Source organism: Mustela erminea, chromosome 1 (assembly GCF_009829155.1).
Source record: "Mustela erminea isolate mMusErm1 chromosome 1, mMusErm1.Pri, whole genome shotgun sequence".
Taxonomy (NCBI): domain Eukaryota; kingdom Metazoa; phylum Chordata; class Mammalia; order Carnivora; family Mustelidae; genus Mustela; species Mustela erminea.
Genome location: NC_045614.1, coordinates 32,104,619 through 32,118,437, shown reverse-complemented (window position 1 = coordinate 32,118,437; position 13,819 = coordinate 32,104,619). Strand labels below are relative to the sequence as shown.

The window sequence follows — 13,819 nt, the reverse complement described above, 5'->3', positions numbered from 1 at the left end:
ACTCTCTTGTCCCTGAATGAGGAGGGCACTGTGAATGGCTCCAGCAGAAGGGAGAGATAATCAGGCAGACCAACAGACAGACAAATACAGATACTGGGAAACACAGAACAGAGACCCAGTGGCCTCGGGGGTTTGGGTTCGATGGGGGAGATAGACAGATGTGGAGAAAGAGGTACAAGTAAAGAGGAAGGAAGGAGGGAGAGAGAAGGAGACCACACGCAAGGAGACAAAGAGAAGAGGCACTGGGCTTTTTCTCCCCCTGTGGCTTGAACGTGTGCGACCACTGAACGCAATGGCAGGATACTGGGAAGGATAAGGCAGAGGACAGCTCTCTTTAAGTCTTCCAAAATGCAAAGCAACCAAGAATACTAAGCTTGCAATCTGGGATTCATGCTGAGGTTTAAAAATATATGTAAGTACATGCTGACACCCAGGTACAAACCAAATAGGAGTTCAAAGCAAATAATTAGACCTTTTTAAGTCATAAATAAATGTGCTTTGGAAATAACTAAAAATAATTTATATGTACAAGCATCAAAGTTAGGACACAAACCTTAAAAAGCTGTCAAAGCAAACTGTAACTTCAAACCATTCACGGTGGAAATAAAAATTTACAAGGGGGTATATCAAATTTTAAGCAGTTTTCCCTGGATTAGTGTCTATTTTTTTGAAAATTTTTGTATATTGTTTTCTTTTTCTACAACAGCTACAGTTTACTTGATTATACTTATAAAAAATCGGGGCATTTCATGTGGTGCTCTAGCCTCAGTCTCACACACGCCAGATTACATCAAGGCGTATTATTGTTCATGAGCAAAGAGTCCATCTGTCCCATTCTCAGGGATCATCATGTAAGAGCAAGCAACTAAGAGCTACTAGACCACTTTACATTCTTATTTTTGCTCAGGGCTCTTTTATTAATGTTTTATAACTCAACCAACCGACTGATAAGAAGTCTCACCTTCAACGACGTCAACAATAGCAACCACTGTTTACTGGGCAGAAACCACGTGTCAGGCACTATGCTGCGTAATTTACAGAGGTTATCTCATTCAGTCCTGACCATCTTTGTACAAAGCAGATACTGTTATGATCCCCACTTCCAGATAAGGAAGCCAAGGCTTTAAAGGACTCATGACGGTTGCCCAACATCACCCAGCTAGTTAAGACGCAGAGTTGGGATACAATCCCAAGCAGGTTGACTCTAGCATCCAGGCTGGACCACACCATAACCCACGTGCCCTGACTTGGAGTTATTAGCAAGCCATAATTCGTGGTCCGAAGGCAGGCAGAAGAGAGGGGCGAAGGTGAGGGTTGGGACATATAATAGTGGGAAGCCCGTCTTCCCAGGTGCTCAGGAAAAACAGGCTAACTGCCAGCACAAAAGGCTGCAGAGGCTAAACACAAGGTCAAGACTGAATTTCAGTGAATTCAGGATAAGGATCCAGAATCCGTTTAAGTGAAATCCAGGTATTTTGGATTTTACCTTTCCATTATGCAAGCTGCTATCCTAAAGATTAGCTATGCCCATCAGCCTGTGCAGCTTTCTCTTTTGCTCAGGGGAATTTTAAAGCATCAGAGATAGTCTGAAGAGTGAATTCTGGTACAAAGTATCAGGGAGAGCTGCCTTTCTGGCTGAAAAGAAACATTTCACAAAGTTCCCAAATGACTCTGTTTTACTATAAGAACCATCAGGAGGGGCAGCAAATACCTGTTCTATAGGATTAAGCTGGCCCCCTCTGGACCAATACAACGCATGCTTCTTGTCACTCTCTGGTCTCTGGAGGTCATGGTGGCCTTTCCAGCTGAGGCTCAGGGCTGTTGGGCACAGTCTTGATGTGGGCTAAGTAACTAACCAGCCTGAAGAGAACCCAAATTAAAATAAAAAACGCTTTTTTATAGATCCCCTGAAAGGGCAAGAACTTCGGAATCAAGAGACAGATGGGTTCAAAGCCTCTGCCACTGACCATATAGGTAACGCTAGACGATAACCTGATTCCACCTACCTTGTTAACCTCTTCATCTGCTGTGCCTACCCTGCAGGGCTATTGGGGATTAAACGATGGAGAGTTATAGAGCAGACAGGGACGATCATGGACCGGCACCGGGAAGTCAGCAGGCACCAAGGCAAATGACACCTGTCAATTCAGCTAAGGCCAGTTACAGACTTCTGTGAGAAAGGTGTGCTGATTACCGAAGCAGGCAGAAATCACTTACTCCTAAACCTAACCCACTGTAAGTTACCTTCTCTGGTGTGGGACAGGGGTAGGCTACGTATCTAGTACGTATGTCAGTCCAGGAAGAGACTAAGCTCTTCTCCTAAAAGCTCAGAGGAACAACTTTTAAAATTTACTTAAAAATGAGTAAATTTACACTAACCAAAAAGAACGCTCATTCAAGCTGAAGTTATTTTATCAATAAAAGGTTGGCTCATTTTTGACAGAAATGAGTCACTCAGGAAGAACTGCAGGGGAATGGCACGGAGTAAAGTGAAGATCAAGTCTCAAATTCAGCTTTATAGATCCAAAGGTGGAAATTTTAGGCCGATTATTGAAGAAAGGATTCCTAAAACTCATAAATTTTTCTCTAAATGAAACTGACACTTTTGGATAGATTTGGTCAGATAAGGTCACAAAGAGTGTGTACTCTGTACAGAAAGGCCTTGTGAAAAAATACCAATCTACACTTCAAGCACGGTATGGTTCCATGGGGTCTCTGACAGCCCCATCCCATTAATACTCTACAACTATCCCTTTTAAAGCAAGGATATTTTAATAATCAAGCTTGTACACGGCTATAAAATGTTAAATGCACATGTATGACCATTTGGTCAGGCATAGCAAGTAATAACTGCACAGAGCAAAAGGCGCAGTTTGGAAACTTCCAGTCATTCATTAAGCAGGCCCATCACAAAATTTATTAAGTTTTTTATTTTAACATCCAGGTGGGAAAATAACCCTAATGTGCTTATCATCCAGCTCCCAATTAACCCAAACTGTCATACTTCACTTTCAGACAGCCAAAGACGACTCATGAGGTGTCACGTCAATCAGCATCAAGGAACTATAAATCAAGACTACATAAACATTTTTCAACTCTCAGAGCATCTTCCTTGCACATCTCCTTTGCTCCACATCAGGGTTTTCTCTAGACTTTTGTCATTCAAAGCTGAATTCCATTCTGGATCTTTCATCATTTCTACACATTACCTAGATTATTGTCTATTTACTCTATTTTTCAAAATTCAGCGGCTGACCAGACATATGTTATTTCAGCGTTATCCTAAGCATTGTCAGTAAAACCAGGGCTTTGTGTCTGACACAGCAGTTATCTATTTTTTTCCTAATAAGTATTAAAAAAAATACTTGGTATACTATCTAAATTCACAGCGTGGACATGAAATCATTGCATGTGAACATGAAGCTTTTAATGTCTTCTCACTACTTTCATGATGAACTTTTCCTCTGTAAGTTTTCTTCTTCTTGTCTAACTGCACTCTCATGTGTCTGACCAGCAAGCACGGCCTTACCCCACTTCCTGTCCTCACAGTCTCTTTAATTCTCAATCTGCTTTTTCTTTGATCTGACTTCTTTAGGATCTCCAGACACTCAATTAGACTACTCCAGAGAGAGCCGGGTGTAGTCCAATGCTAAAAAGAAAACAAGTCAATCTGTGAGACTATCCCTGGAATATTCAACTCTCAGGTTGGGGAATCCAGAGTTGACCTCTGAGAGGCAGTGCCTCAACGGACGATCGGCCAACACTGGAGCTGGGAGGCAGCCTCCAGAAAGCATGCTTAGGTGGGTTACAAATGGCACTGAAAAACAGGGAGAAGAAAAAGTCTTTACCACAAAGCACTCAGCATCATTTCCACTAGAGAGATTTAATTGAAAAGGATGATTTCAACACTGGCTGCCCTAACAAATTAGTCTCCAACTGCGACTTTTGCCAAACACGTTTCTCCTCCCCCTAATGCAGAGGTGCTTTTAAATTAAAACATAAGGGGAAAGTGCAGAAAAGAGAGTCATTTACAGCACTTGGGCCACTTGAAACAACTTTTCACCAAAGGTCTATAATCAAATTATCAAGCTCTTCAAGTCAGTGCTTTATGACGGAAATAAAAGGCCCACTGAAGTACTTGGGCATTTCCCCGTCTCCGGGCAGGGTGTGCACTCGCAGCACCCCCATTCACGCTAGCTGCATGAAAGAGAACAGATCACAAAGGGCAGATTACAAGGGAGAACGACTCCGACTCCAGTGGGGGAAGGGACAGGCGTGAATGGATTGTAAATAATGTTGCTAAGAAGGGAGCAGAAATATGGCAACTTCAAATAATCCTCTTGCCAGGAATTCTTCCCATGGGGAGGGACTGTTCTTTCTGTACTTTGCTTTCAAGCGTGTGAGAAATATGAAAACCTTAACTGAGTGTCTGGGGGTACTCCTCCCCTGCCATCCCAACTAGTAGCTCTTTGCAAACATTGTTTAAATGTTTGAATTTTAAAATTCAAGTACTTTATTAGAGGGGATGAAATAAGAGAGAGAAAGAGGAGGCCCTGAATGGTTAGCACAGGAGATCACCTTGGTTGTGAGTACAACTTCGTTTCTTCATAATCACTGTCATAAAACAGCTGGTTTTAAGGAACAGTGAATGGTCCGAATGACCAGTTCACTTCCTGACGGGGGCCCTTCCTATGCTTCTGTGACTGTTCAAGATGCAGACTCAGTGCTGAAGGTTATCATCATTATCTCACACAGGCATGCACAGATGTTTTCAGTGAAAGTACCTTTGGGGGAAAAGGCTGAGGCTGCCTTGAGCAAAATACAGCCACCAAACTCTACTTCTGCTGCCACCATTTCTGACTACAGGCTATCACGCCACGAACGACATGCTGGCTGACACTTCTACGATGCTAACAGTCATAAGGACTTCTCTCTGCTGTACTCAAGGAGCACAGTGTTACCCAAAAGATGCTGGCAGAGTACAGCAAGCCATCACCCTGCCTGAACAAACATGATCTCCCCAAGAGACGCACAGCACTGCCCCCAGATCCAGTCCTCCCTCTCCCTCCCTCGCTCTCAGTTATCAGTGACTTGAAAAATCTGCATTCCTCAGGTATCAACACGTGAGAAGAAAAAAGAGCCAAAATCAAAAATCAACCAGTCTCCAGCTACGTCTGATTTAATCCTTCACTGGTTAGGGAACAAGGCATCCTACAGCTCGGTGCTTTATCATTCCAAGTTTAGTCTTCCAATTTGTTACATACCACATGCAGTTCAATCATCAACATACTCAGTCCTTACCCAAACTTCTCTGTAGTCCTATTTTGGGCCTACATCCCAAATGAAAGATACAAGGCTATCAACAAAATGTAAAAAGGGAATTTAAAAAAAAAAAGTATGCCTTTGCCACTCCAATCCAAATTTTAGACACACACACACACACACACACACACACACACACACAGGAAGAGACAGAATTAAAGGAACCTGGTAAAACTTTAAAAATTCAAGTTCTCTTTTTCATTGTTTTTGTTTGTTTTTTAAAAATGAAAACTGCTGTGCAGGAATGCCCACAGGGAACACTGTCTATCCAGGCTGAAAAGGAGTAGCAGGTCCAAAGTGCAACGGAATGACAGCACCATCTGCCACCAAGAGCTATACTGAGTCTAAGTCACATCCTTATTGCTATTTCCCCCTAATTTTGTATCCTTTTAATTTCACTTGATTCTGGATGGGGAAGGGAAGCAAACAGTGAACAGGGAATGACAAAAAACTCAAACTCAGAGCACAACCTCCAAAGCCTTCTTCATTAAGCACTCTGTTAATAAGGAATGGGTGATTCATTACTTAACAATGCCAATGTTTTCAATGGATCTGTAGCACACATTTTTTCTTTTGTAAAGAGAAACAATATCTGTCCCACCTTCAGGATGGAGCTAACAACTAATGAACATCAAAAGCGATATTCAAAAACGAAACCACGAACAGCAAAAGTGAAACTGCCTGACAAGGGACAGTTAAAAAAAAAAAAAATTTAGGGAATTAATAGGAATTTGATTAAAGGTTTAAAATCTGTCTATATTTACAGCCCTTCAAACTGGTAGCTAAATTTCAACCTCAATTAAAAATCACACGGTCAAGCTCATTACTGCAAGAAGTCATGAAATGTGAATCCAGGGAAAAGTCAAGCACTCCTCTGTCACCTCGCCCCCTGCTCAGCCAGGGAAGCACAAGACCGGGCTGCTTTGAGAACAGACTCCCAACACAGCCAGAATCAGCTGAACTGCACTGGCTACCTTGATAACACAACTGAAAAAAATCGTTCTTTCTGGCAGTCAGTATGTAATTAAAATTTTATACACTCAATTTAAGTTACTGAATGACTTTCCAGGGCTACTGTTTATATTTTGAAGTTGTTCTTCCTCTTGACAGTGTTCTGTTTGAAACTTTGCTGTGGATCTGAAGTATCTGACAAAACAGCTTTCAAACACATTCTACAGGAAACACTATGAACTGCCTGTCACAAAACCTCACTTACCACAAGTGAGATAAAAAACAAACAGTTAAAGCGTGTCACAGCGTTCCTCCATTTTTAGAGAGCCGCGTAACTAATGCTTTCCCTGTTTTGAGATACGGGAACTGTTTGGTGCAAACCTCAGCATTTTGTTGGAGTTAATAACAAGCCAGACTCCTGTCTGTGTTTGAACTTTGTCCAGACCACTCAAATGACATTTCAGAATGGCTCCCGTGAACGGCCTGCAGCAGCTAATCCCCCTTGCTGCGATCCCCCACTCAGCTCCACTAGCTCTGCAGAGCTCTCTCCCTCCACCACTCCAGCAACGTACAGCTCAGGGCCTGCTGGCAGGGGAGGCCAAACGCCAGGAGGAAAGAGGCCTGCACGAACTCTTTTCCATGTAACGTTAGCAAAGACCTAACCCACCTCCCTCACGCTCATCCACAACTGGGCCCGGAGCCAAGCCCAGCCTCTGGAAACTGCCTCAGAAAACTTACCCAGTGGAGCTCTCAGCCCTCGTGCGGAAGGGCTGTTCTGGAGAGGCTTCTTGTCACCTTCCATTCACAGAATCTGGTTGTGCTTCATTGCACACTTGCTACTGCAAGCTTGCATCATGACTTGGGTCTGCCCACCAACTCCAAATATGCTCCATGTTTGGTCTTATGTAACATTTGCTACTACTGTAAAAGCACTTGAATTACAAAGGTCCTGGCAGATCAACAGAAAACAAGGGGTGGAGTCTAATTTCATCTAATATGGTCATACAAGACGTCCTGGCTGGTGTAAATCAATCCTTCTATTTGAAAGGCAAGTGGCCCAAACTGTGCAAGATGGAACTTACGAATTTAACCTGCTAAACTGTGAATTTTCTCACATTCTCATTTTTCTGAATACCTTGAAATGCATGCCGCTGCTACCAGGTACATTAGAAAACTTAGATGATTCTTTATGCAGCCTACATTTTAAGCCTCCATAGACCTAGAAGTTTTAAAGTTAATACATCTCTATAAAAATCAGCAGCCTCTCTCAACATTTTAGTTCCCCATGAACTATACTTAAAATAATTAAAAGTTGTCATACTGAAGCTTACTTTTCCTTCCTCAATCTAGTAACAAAAATCTTAACCAATTTTCTGTGCATTTTTGTAAAATACATCTAATTTCAGAAGAATATACATCTTATTGCCTGGAGTTTGGTGTTCAATCATTACATGACTGACTAACACACTTTTTATACCTTTAATCCAAAAACTTCTCTCCCCGGTGGCTCTTTATAAACACTGTCTTCCTGGTCTGTTTCCCTATCTCAAACCTATTATATTCCCCACAAAGCTACCCCGCTTTCCTCAATCCCCAAATCTTACTGTCAAATAGACATGGAAAAAAATGGCCAACCAATCAGAGTTTTATGATGATAAAGGCTGCATACATAAATAGACTCGGATGCCTGATAGTTGAGAATGAACACTTTTAAATGTCAAAAGGAGGGGAGAAATTCCTCTACAGAATCCCATCACCCCATAGAGAATATTTGGCAAGAAGTCATGAATTACATGTGTGGAAAAGATTTGGCCTGGAAGGGGTGGGAGTCATGAGGCGTAGGAAATGGTTTCTATTAGACCAGACACAAATTCTAAATTTACTCTAAAACAAAAGAACAGTAGCCATACTGCTTTATTTTCACGGCAAGCATGCAGGTCCCAACCAAGGCAGCAATATTAAGATCCAGAGGGTTTTCTGAAACCTACTTTCTTCCCCCCAGACTTCTTATAGTCCCATTCAAACAATGCGAAACTATGGTGGTCCTTAAAAGATGCCAGAACACCAGGTAAGGGGCATCAGCAGGTCTCAGAAGCCCAGGATGAGAAAAATCTTCCAAAAGCTTAGCAAAAATAAGAAGTTTAGGTTAAATTGCCAGAGGTCTTCTTACGCTAGAAGAAAAAATTCCATTGCTATCCTACCTGATTGCAACAGGTCTTAGCATTGTTCCCTATACCCACCCGCCCTCCCTAAGGGGCAGCTGAGGAGTCTCCTTGATGTCATCGTCCACAGGGCACAACTGAGATAAGAGGCCCTTTCTCAGACTAAGCCTCAGTTCCACATCACTGCACCTGTCAGGCCAGACCCCAGAGTCCTCGCTGTTCTCCCAGCACAAATGCTTGCCTTTCTAATGTTCCCTTTTGTAAATGGCGGTAGGGCAAAGCGGGAAAAAAATCCTTACAAACCCCAACTGATCCATGAGGTCTGAGAACCAAATCTTATCTGTAATTCTGATGAAAACCAGGGTGAATTTCAGCAAACATTCTCAATTGCTACAAATACATATCTATGTTTAATTTCACAAATAGATGACCCTTGAACAATGTGGGGGTTAGGGGAGCTGACCTCCCATACCCCACAGTTAAAAATCCATCTAACTTTTGACTCCCCCAAAATTTAACTATGAAAAGCTCCTATACCGATGGGAAGCCTTACTGTTAACATAGAGCTAACACATATTCTCTATGTCATACACATTACATACTGTAATGGGAAAAGAAAATGTTAAGAAAATTATAAGGAGGGGCACCTGGGTGGCTCAGTGGGTTAAAGCCTCTGTCTTCGGCTCAGGTCATGATTCCAGGGTCCGGGATCGAGTCCCACATTGGGCACTCTGCTCACTCAGCAGGGAGTCTGCTTCCTCCTCTCTCTCTGCCTGCCTCTCTGCCTACTTATAATCTCTGTCAAATAAATAAATAAAATCTTAAAAAAAAATAAGAAAATACATTTATAGTAATATACTATATTTACTGTAAAAACCATGGATAAATGGATAAAATCTGCACAACTCAAATCCATGTTGTTCAAGGTCAAGGGTTAACTGCAAACAAGACAGAAACAATTCAAACTTTTTTTTTTTTAAAGATTTTATTTATTTATTTGACAGAGAGAGATCACAAGCAGGCAGAGAGGCAGGCAGAGAGAGAGGAGGAAGCAGGCTCCCTGCCGAGCAGAGAGCCCGACACAGGCCTCGATCCCAGGGCCCTGAGATCACAACCTGAGCTGAAGGCAGTGGCCTAACCCACTGAGCCTTTAAGATCTATATCCAAAAAGGGATGAATGATAGCGTAAGCCAGGAAAATATAATTCTGTACAATAAAAGTATATATAAATATACAAAAAAAGGGCATAAAGCTTTAGATCAAATTTTTAAACACACACACATTCTCCTCTCTGAATGCCCCAAGTAAAATGTTAAAGCAAATACTTAAATACCTCTTTGTTCTGCTTGGACAGCATTCTTACTCTATTTTCTACAAACCAGCTCCCGATAGCCTACCCAAATAAAGTTTATTTTGATACTAAATTTCCCAACGATGGCTCATATTTAAGTGTCTAGGTCTGAGGACATGGTCATATTTCATTTTTCCTATGGAAAAAAAATTCAAAGACTACAGCCTAAAAAAAGACTGAAGACTAAAATACAATTTTAACAGAGAAACACTCATGCCTCACAGACCAAAAATTCTAGGTATCGCCTGTGTCGTGGATGGTTTGTGTTCATCAATTTTATGCTGATGCACAAAGGGAGTCCTGAACTGACAAAATTCTTCTGTGAATGGGCCTGCTCCCAGCAAATGAGCACACCAGCAGGAGCCAGGAAGGGCAGCGCCTCAAGGCTTCGGCTGAGGGGCAACCGGCCCTCAGTCTCCTCACTTGCAGTCGTGTGGCCTCAGCCAAGAGCCTCGCATCTCGCAGGGTCTGTGTCCTAGGAAGTGCTAGGATGGCCTCTCCCGTGGGGCTGCGGTGAGAAGGAAGGAGGTCATGCCCGTCATGCAGAGCCTGGCACCGCTTCTGTGCTCCATACAGGTTAGCTCATAGGAGCGGAACCAGGGAGAAATTAGACGGCGGGCATCATTGCAAAGGGAGAGGGAAGAGGAAAAAGAGGTTCCTGCTACCGAAATAAGGGACGTCCCCAACACAGTTTGGAATTTCCTAAGTCAAATCTCAGAGCGGCGGGCAGGTGTCATGTGGTGTTCAGTAGGCCCCAGCAGGCTGCAGGCAGTGGGGAAAGGCTGTGTTGCGGTCACTGGTGGTAGCCCGTTCTCCAGCTTACAGAAGCGCAAGTCTCCAGTGACTCTACTTCAGTGTCTCAGCAGGCCGGGCAAGTTATAATTGGCCTTAATTGGCACTTACAGGAGCTTTAACATTCCTCACCTGCTGCCAAGGAACACTTGAAAGGGGGAGAAAGTATTTTCAAACTTGGAAATACCAAACGATTCATTCAGCTGTGGGCCTGGAAGCCTGCTATCCAGAATCAGATTAGCTTCACCAAGAAACGGTGCGATGTTATTATCCGGGGCTCGTTAGGTACTCACGCCGGATTAGGAGAGGTGGAAGATGAAGCTGGAATGGGGGTAATTCACCTTGGGGTCCAGTACCATGCAACAGCCTTCCTCGGGCTGGCATCCTCTGATCTTCTGGTGGATGGCTTTTCAGGACTCAGCCACACTTCATGTGTGTATCTCTGTTCAATTGTTCCGATTGTTCAAAGGCAGGCAAATAAAGTAAGTATAACCTCATGGCCTGATTTACAGAGGCTTTGTAAACCACAGTATGACCTCAGTCCAGTCATTCAGTATTTGATACACAAAGTGAACACTGTTAAAAGGTGACTGATCACACCAAATGCAAGTGGGATAATGAGATCAGAATAAAACGTCTGACAACAGATTAAATCCTTGTTCCTGCAATTAAATTCACCCAAAACTGTTATTTTCTAGGAGCCTACACATTTGACAGAGAGGAATCCCAGCCGAGCAGACCTAGTTTTCTCTCCTAAGGTAAATTCCAAGGACGATGAACAGAAATTTCCCACAGATGCCAGGAAAATTGCCTGTAATTACTTAAATGAGTTTTTTTTTTTTTTAATCATTGCTCGTTTTGAAAGATCTCTTTGCCTCATATTATTCCATATTACTCAAATTCAGAAGATATGTGCTAACACTGGTAGTAAAAAAGTTTGTGCTTGTTTCAGAAACTTGGTTCAAAGTCGAATTACAATCAATCGTGTGTGTGTGTGTGTGTGTGTAAAACACTTTAAGACGCTTTAGCAAAAGAAACTGAATTTCAGAAAGATAAATAAAACAACTACTCCTGATGGTGACACTTTCATATATGCCTAGTAAATATAAAGTACTGCAGCCTTTGTGGAAAACAATTTAGTAATAGCTATTAACAATGCCTATCAATATCCTTTCTGACCCAGGAAGCCCTTCCTGAGACTCTAATAGAAACAAAGCCACCAGTAGTTAAGGACATATGTGGCAGGCGGGTTACTGTTGCTTTGTTCCTGGAGGCAAAAAGCAGGAAATAGGTTTATGTCCACAGACAGAGGGCTTCGAGGAGGAAGCTACTACCCAGCCACACCTTAGCATAGTAAGCAGCCAGTAAAAAGAGGGGATTAGCATTATCCTGGCCTGTGAATGAATTCCCATGTGGTACTGTTGAGTAGAAAAGCAGCAGAAGTGTGCATATTAGAATCCATTTTTCAGAAAACTATGACCAAAAGTCCCTACTAATAAAACATAGGATTATATGTATTCATATAGATTTATTAGCATTAGAAAAAATTTAGATGTATACTAAGTTATGTACTAATACTGTACCAAGTTACATAGATGGTTTGCAGAAAGAGAAGACTGTTACAGTTGGAAAGAGCGAGTAGGGAGAAAGAGCCAACAAGATAAGAAAAAAAGTAGGCTGAATTGAAAATAGTGTATTTGCGATTATCACATTTGTGTATCTATATAAAAATATGATGTTTATATATTTGATATATTCATGCATCATTCAAAAAAATCCATAAAGAAACTAATTTAACCAATTTCTGTACTAAAAAAATGCACTGTGAAAGGAGCTGAAGAAGAATTTAGACAGCACTACATTCTGGTGTTACATCAAACAAGCATATCCTGATTAGGGTTCCCATTTCATTTGTTTGGCTAAGCTGACTGAGAATCAAGTAGCACAACTGAACACATGGAGAAAACAGGCCTATTAGCTACTCTGGCAAAACAGTATTTTAACATTCTAAAGATCATCCCAAAGCTTCAATATTAGAAATTCTAATAATCTTTTGAAAATATCAAGAATATAAAGCAATAAACAAATTTTATTCCAGAGTTTATTTCTGACCCTAGAAGACTACAGATCAGAAACTCGATCATGTGTGATCAGGGGCTTACTGCTTGTATTTTAAGTTTCAAAACTGAGATAATTACTTTCCCTGATCTCCCCCGCCCCCCCCCCTTTTTTAACTTTCAAAAACACAAGAGGAAAAGGTACAAAATTTCTTTGACGTTCAATCTGACAACTGTTGTATCAATAACAAAACGTAGACGTAAACCTAAAGACTGGGATTTCTGTATACACAATGTGTATATGTGTGTATACACAATGTGAAATGAGAAAGCCAAGAGCTAAATTAAGCCACTACTCCCTTGCCCCAAACTAGTTTGTTTTATGGACTTGGACTAGCGTATGCATGGCAGGAACTATTCTAGCCAGGTAGTAGGTGTTACAGTATAAAGAAGCAATAAAAACTCCCTCTTCTGGTCATATGTAAGACCACAGCTGAACAGGGTTGAAATAGCAGGTGTCTGTGTATCGTAACCAGTAAACACACACATTAGTCTTGTGAAGTGACTCAGGAAAAACACCTTTTGGCAAATATCACTAAAATGCAGTTTTATATACTGAAATAACTCCTTTAAAATCTGAAGCACAGCCATCCTGATGATTTCTATATATAGTAGACAGGTCAAAAAAACCACTGGTGAATAAACAGTATTCATTTCCTGATTGATTAATGCTGCTAGAAACCCACATTTTCACTGTCTTATCCTGGTGACGCAAATCAGAACTGCTGAAGTAGTTCATTAAATTGCAGCCCTGACCAGCCTCCATGGGGAGAATCAATACACTGATATAAATGACAGACATTCCCAAAGAAGAGTGTTATTTAAAGCACTGCCTGACATAATGCGACACTGAGAAAATACATGTCTGCGAACAGAGGCCCAGTGAAATTAACTTAAAGACACTAATGAAGTGGAATGATCTTTAAAAAGAAGTGGCGTAGTGTGAATTCACATGAAAAAATAAGTTAAAAAAAAAGTAAATTTATAACACATCCCATGTTAACGTGTATGAGGGAACAAGAAACATGCAGCCAAACAGGTCTATGTGCCGCGTCTAGAAACCTTCCAAGGGTATGTGCCAAACTGCAGCCCTGAGAAGTAACATGGAGGAGATTTATTAATTC

General features: G+C 41.6%; 1 protein-coding gene across 6 annotated transcripts in view; it reads right to left on the bottom strand.

The window, feature by feature from the left end:
• The window catches only part of ATXN7 (ataxin 7), a 137,407-nt gene that overhangs the window by 26,619 nt on the left and 96,969 nt on the right, over positions 1–13,819 (bottom strand). The window contains exon 1 of one of the 6 annotated variants that reach the window (XM_032324330.1): positions 7,012–8,501. The exons of the other annotated variants lie outside the window; for them this stretch is intronic. Within the exon in view, the coding sequence (XP_032180221.1) occupies positions 7,012–7,075 (64 nt within the window). The 5' untranslated portion in view covers positions 7,076–8,501. Of the gene's footprint in view, positions 1–7,011; positions 8,502–13,819 lie in introns of those variants that run through there. 6 annotated transcript variants of the gene reach the window in all.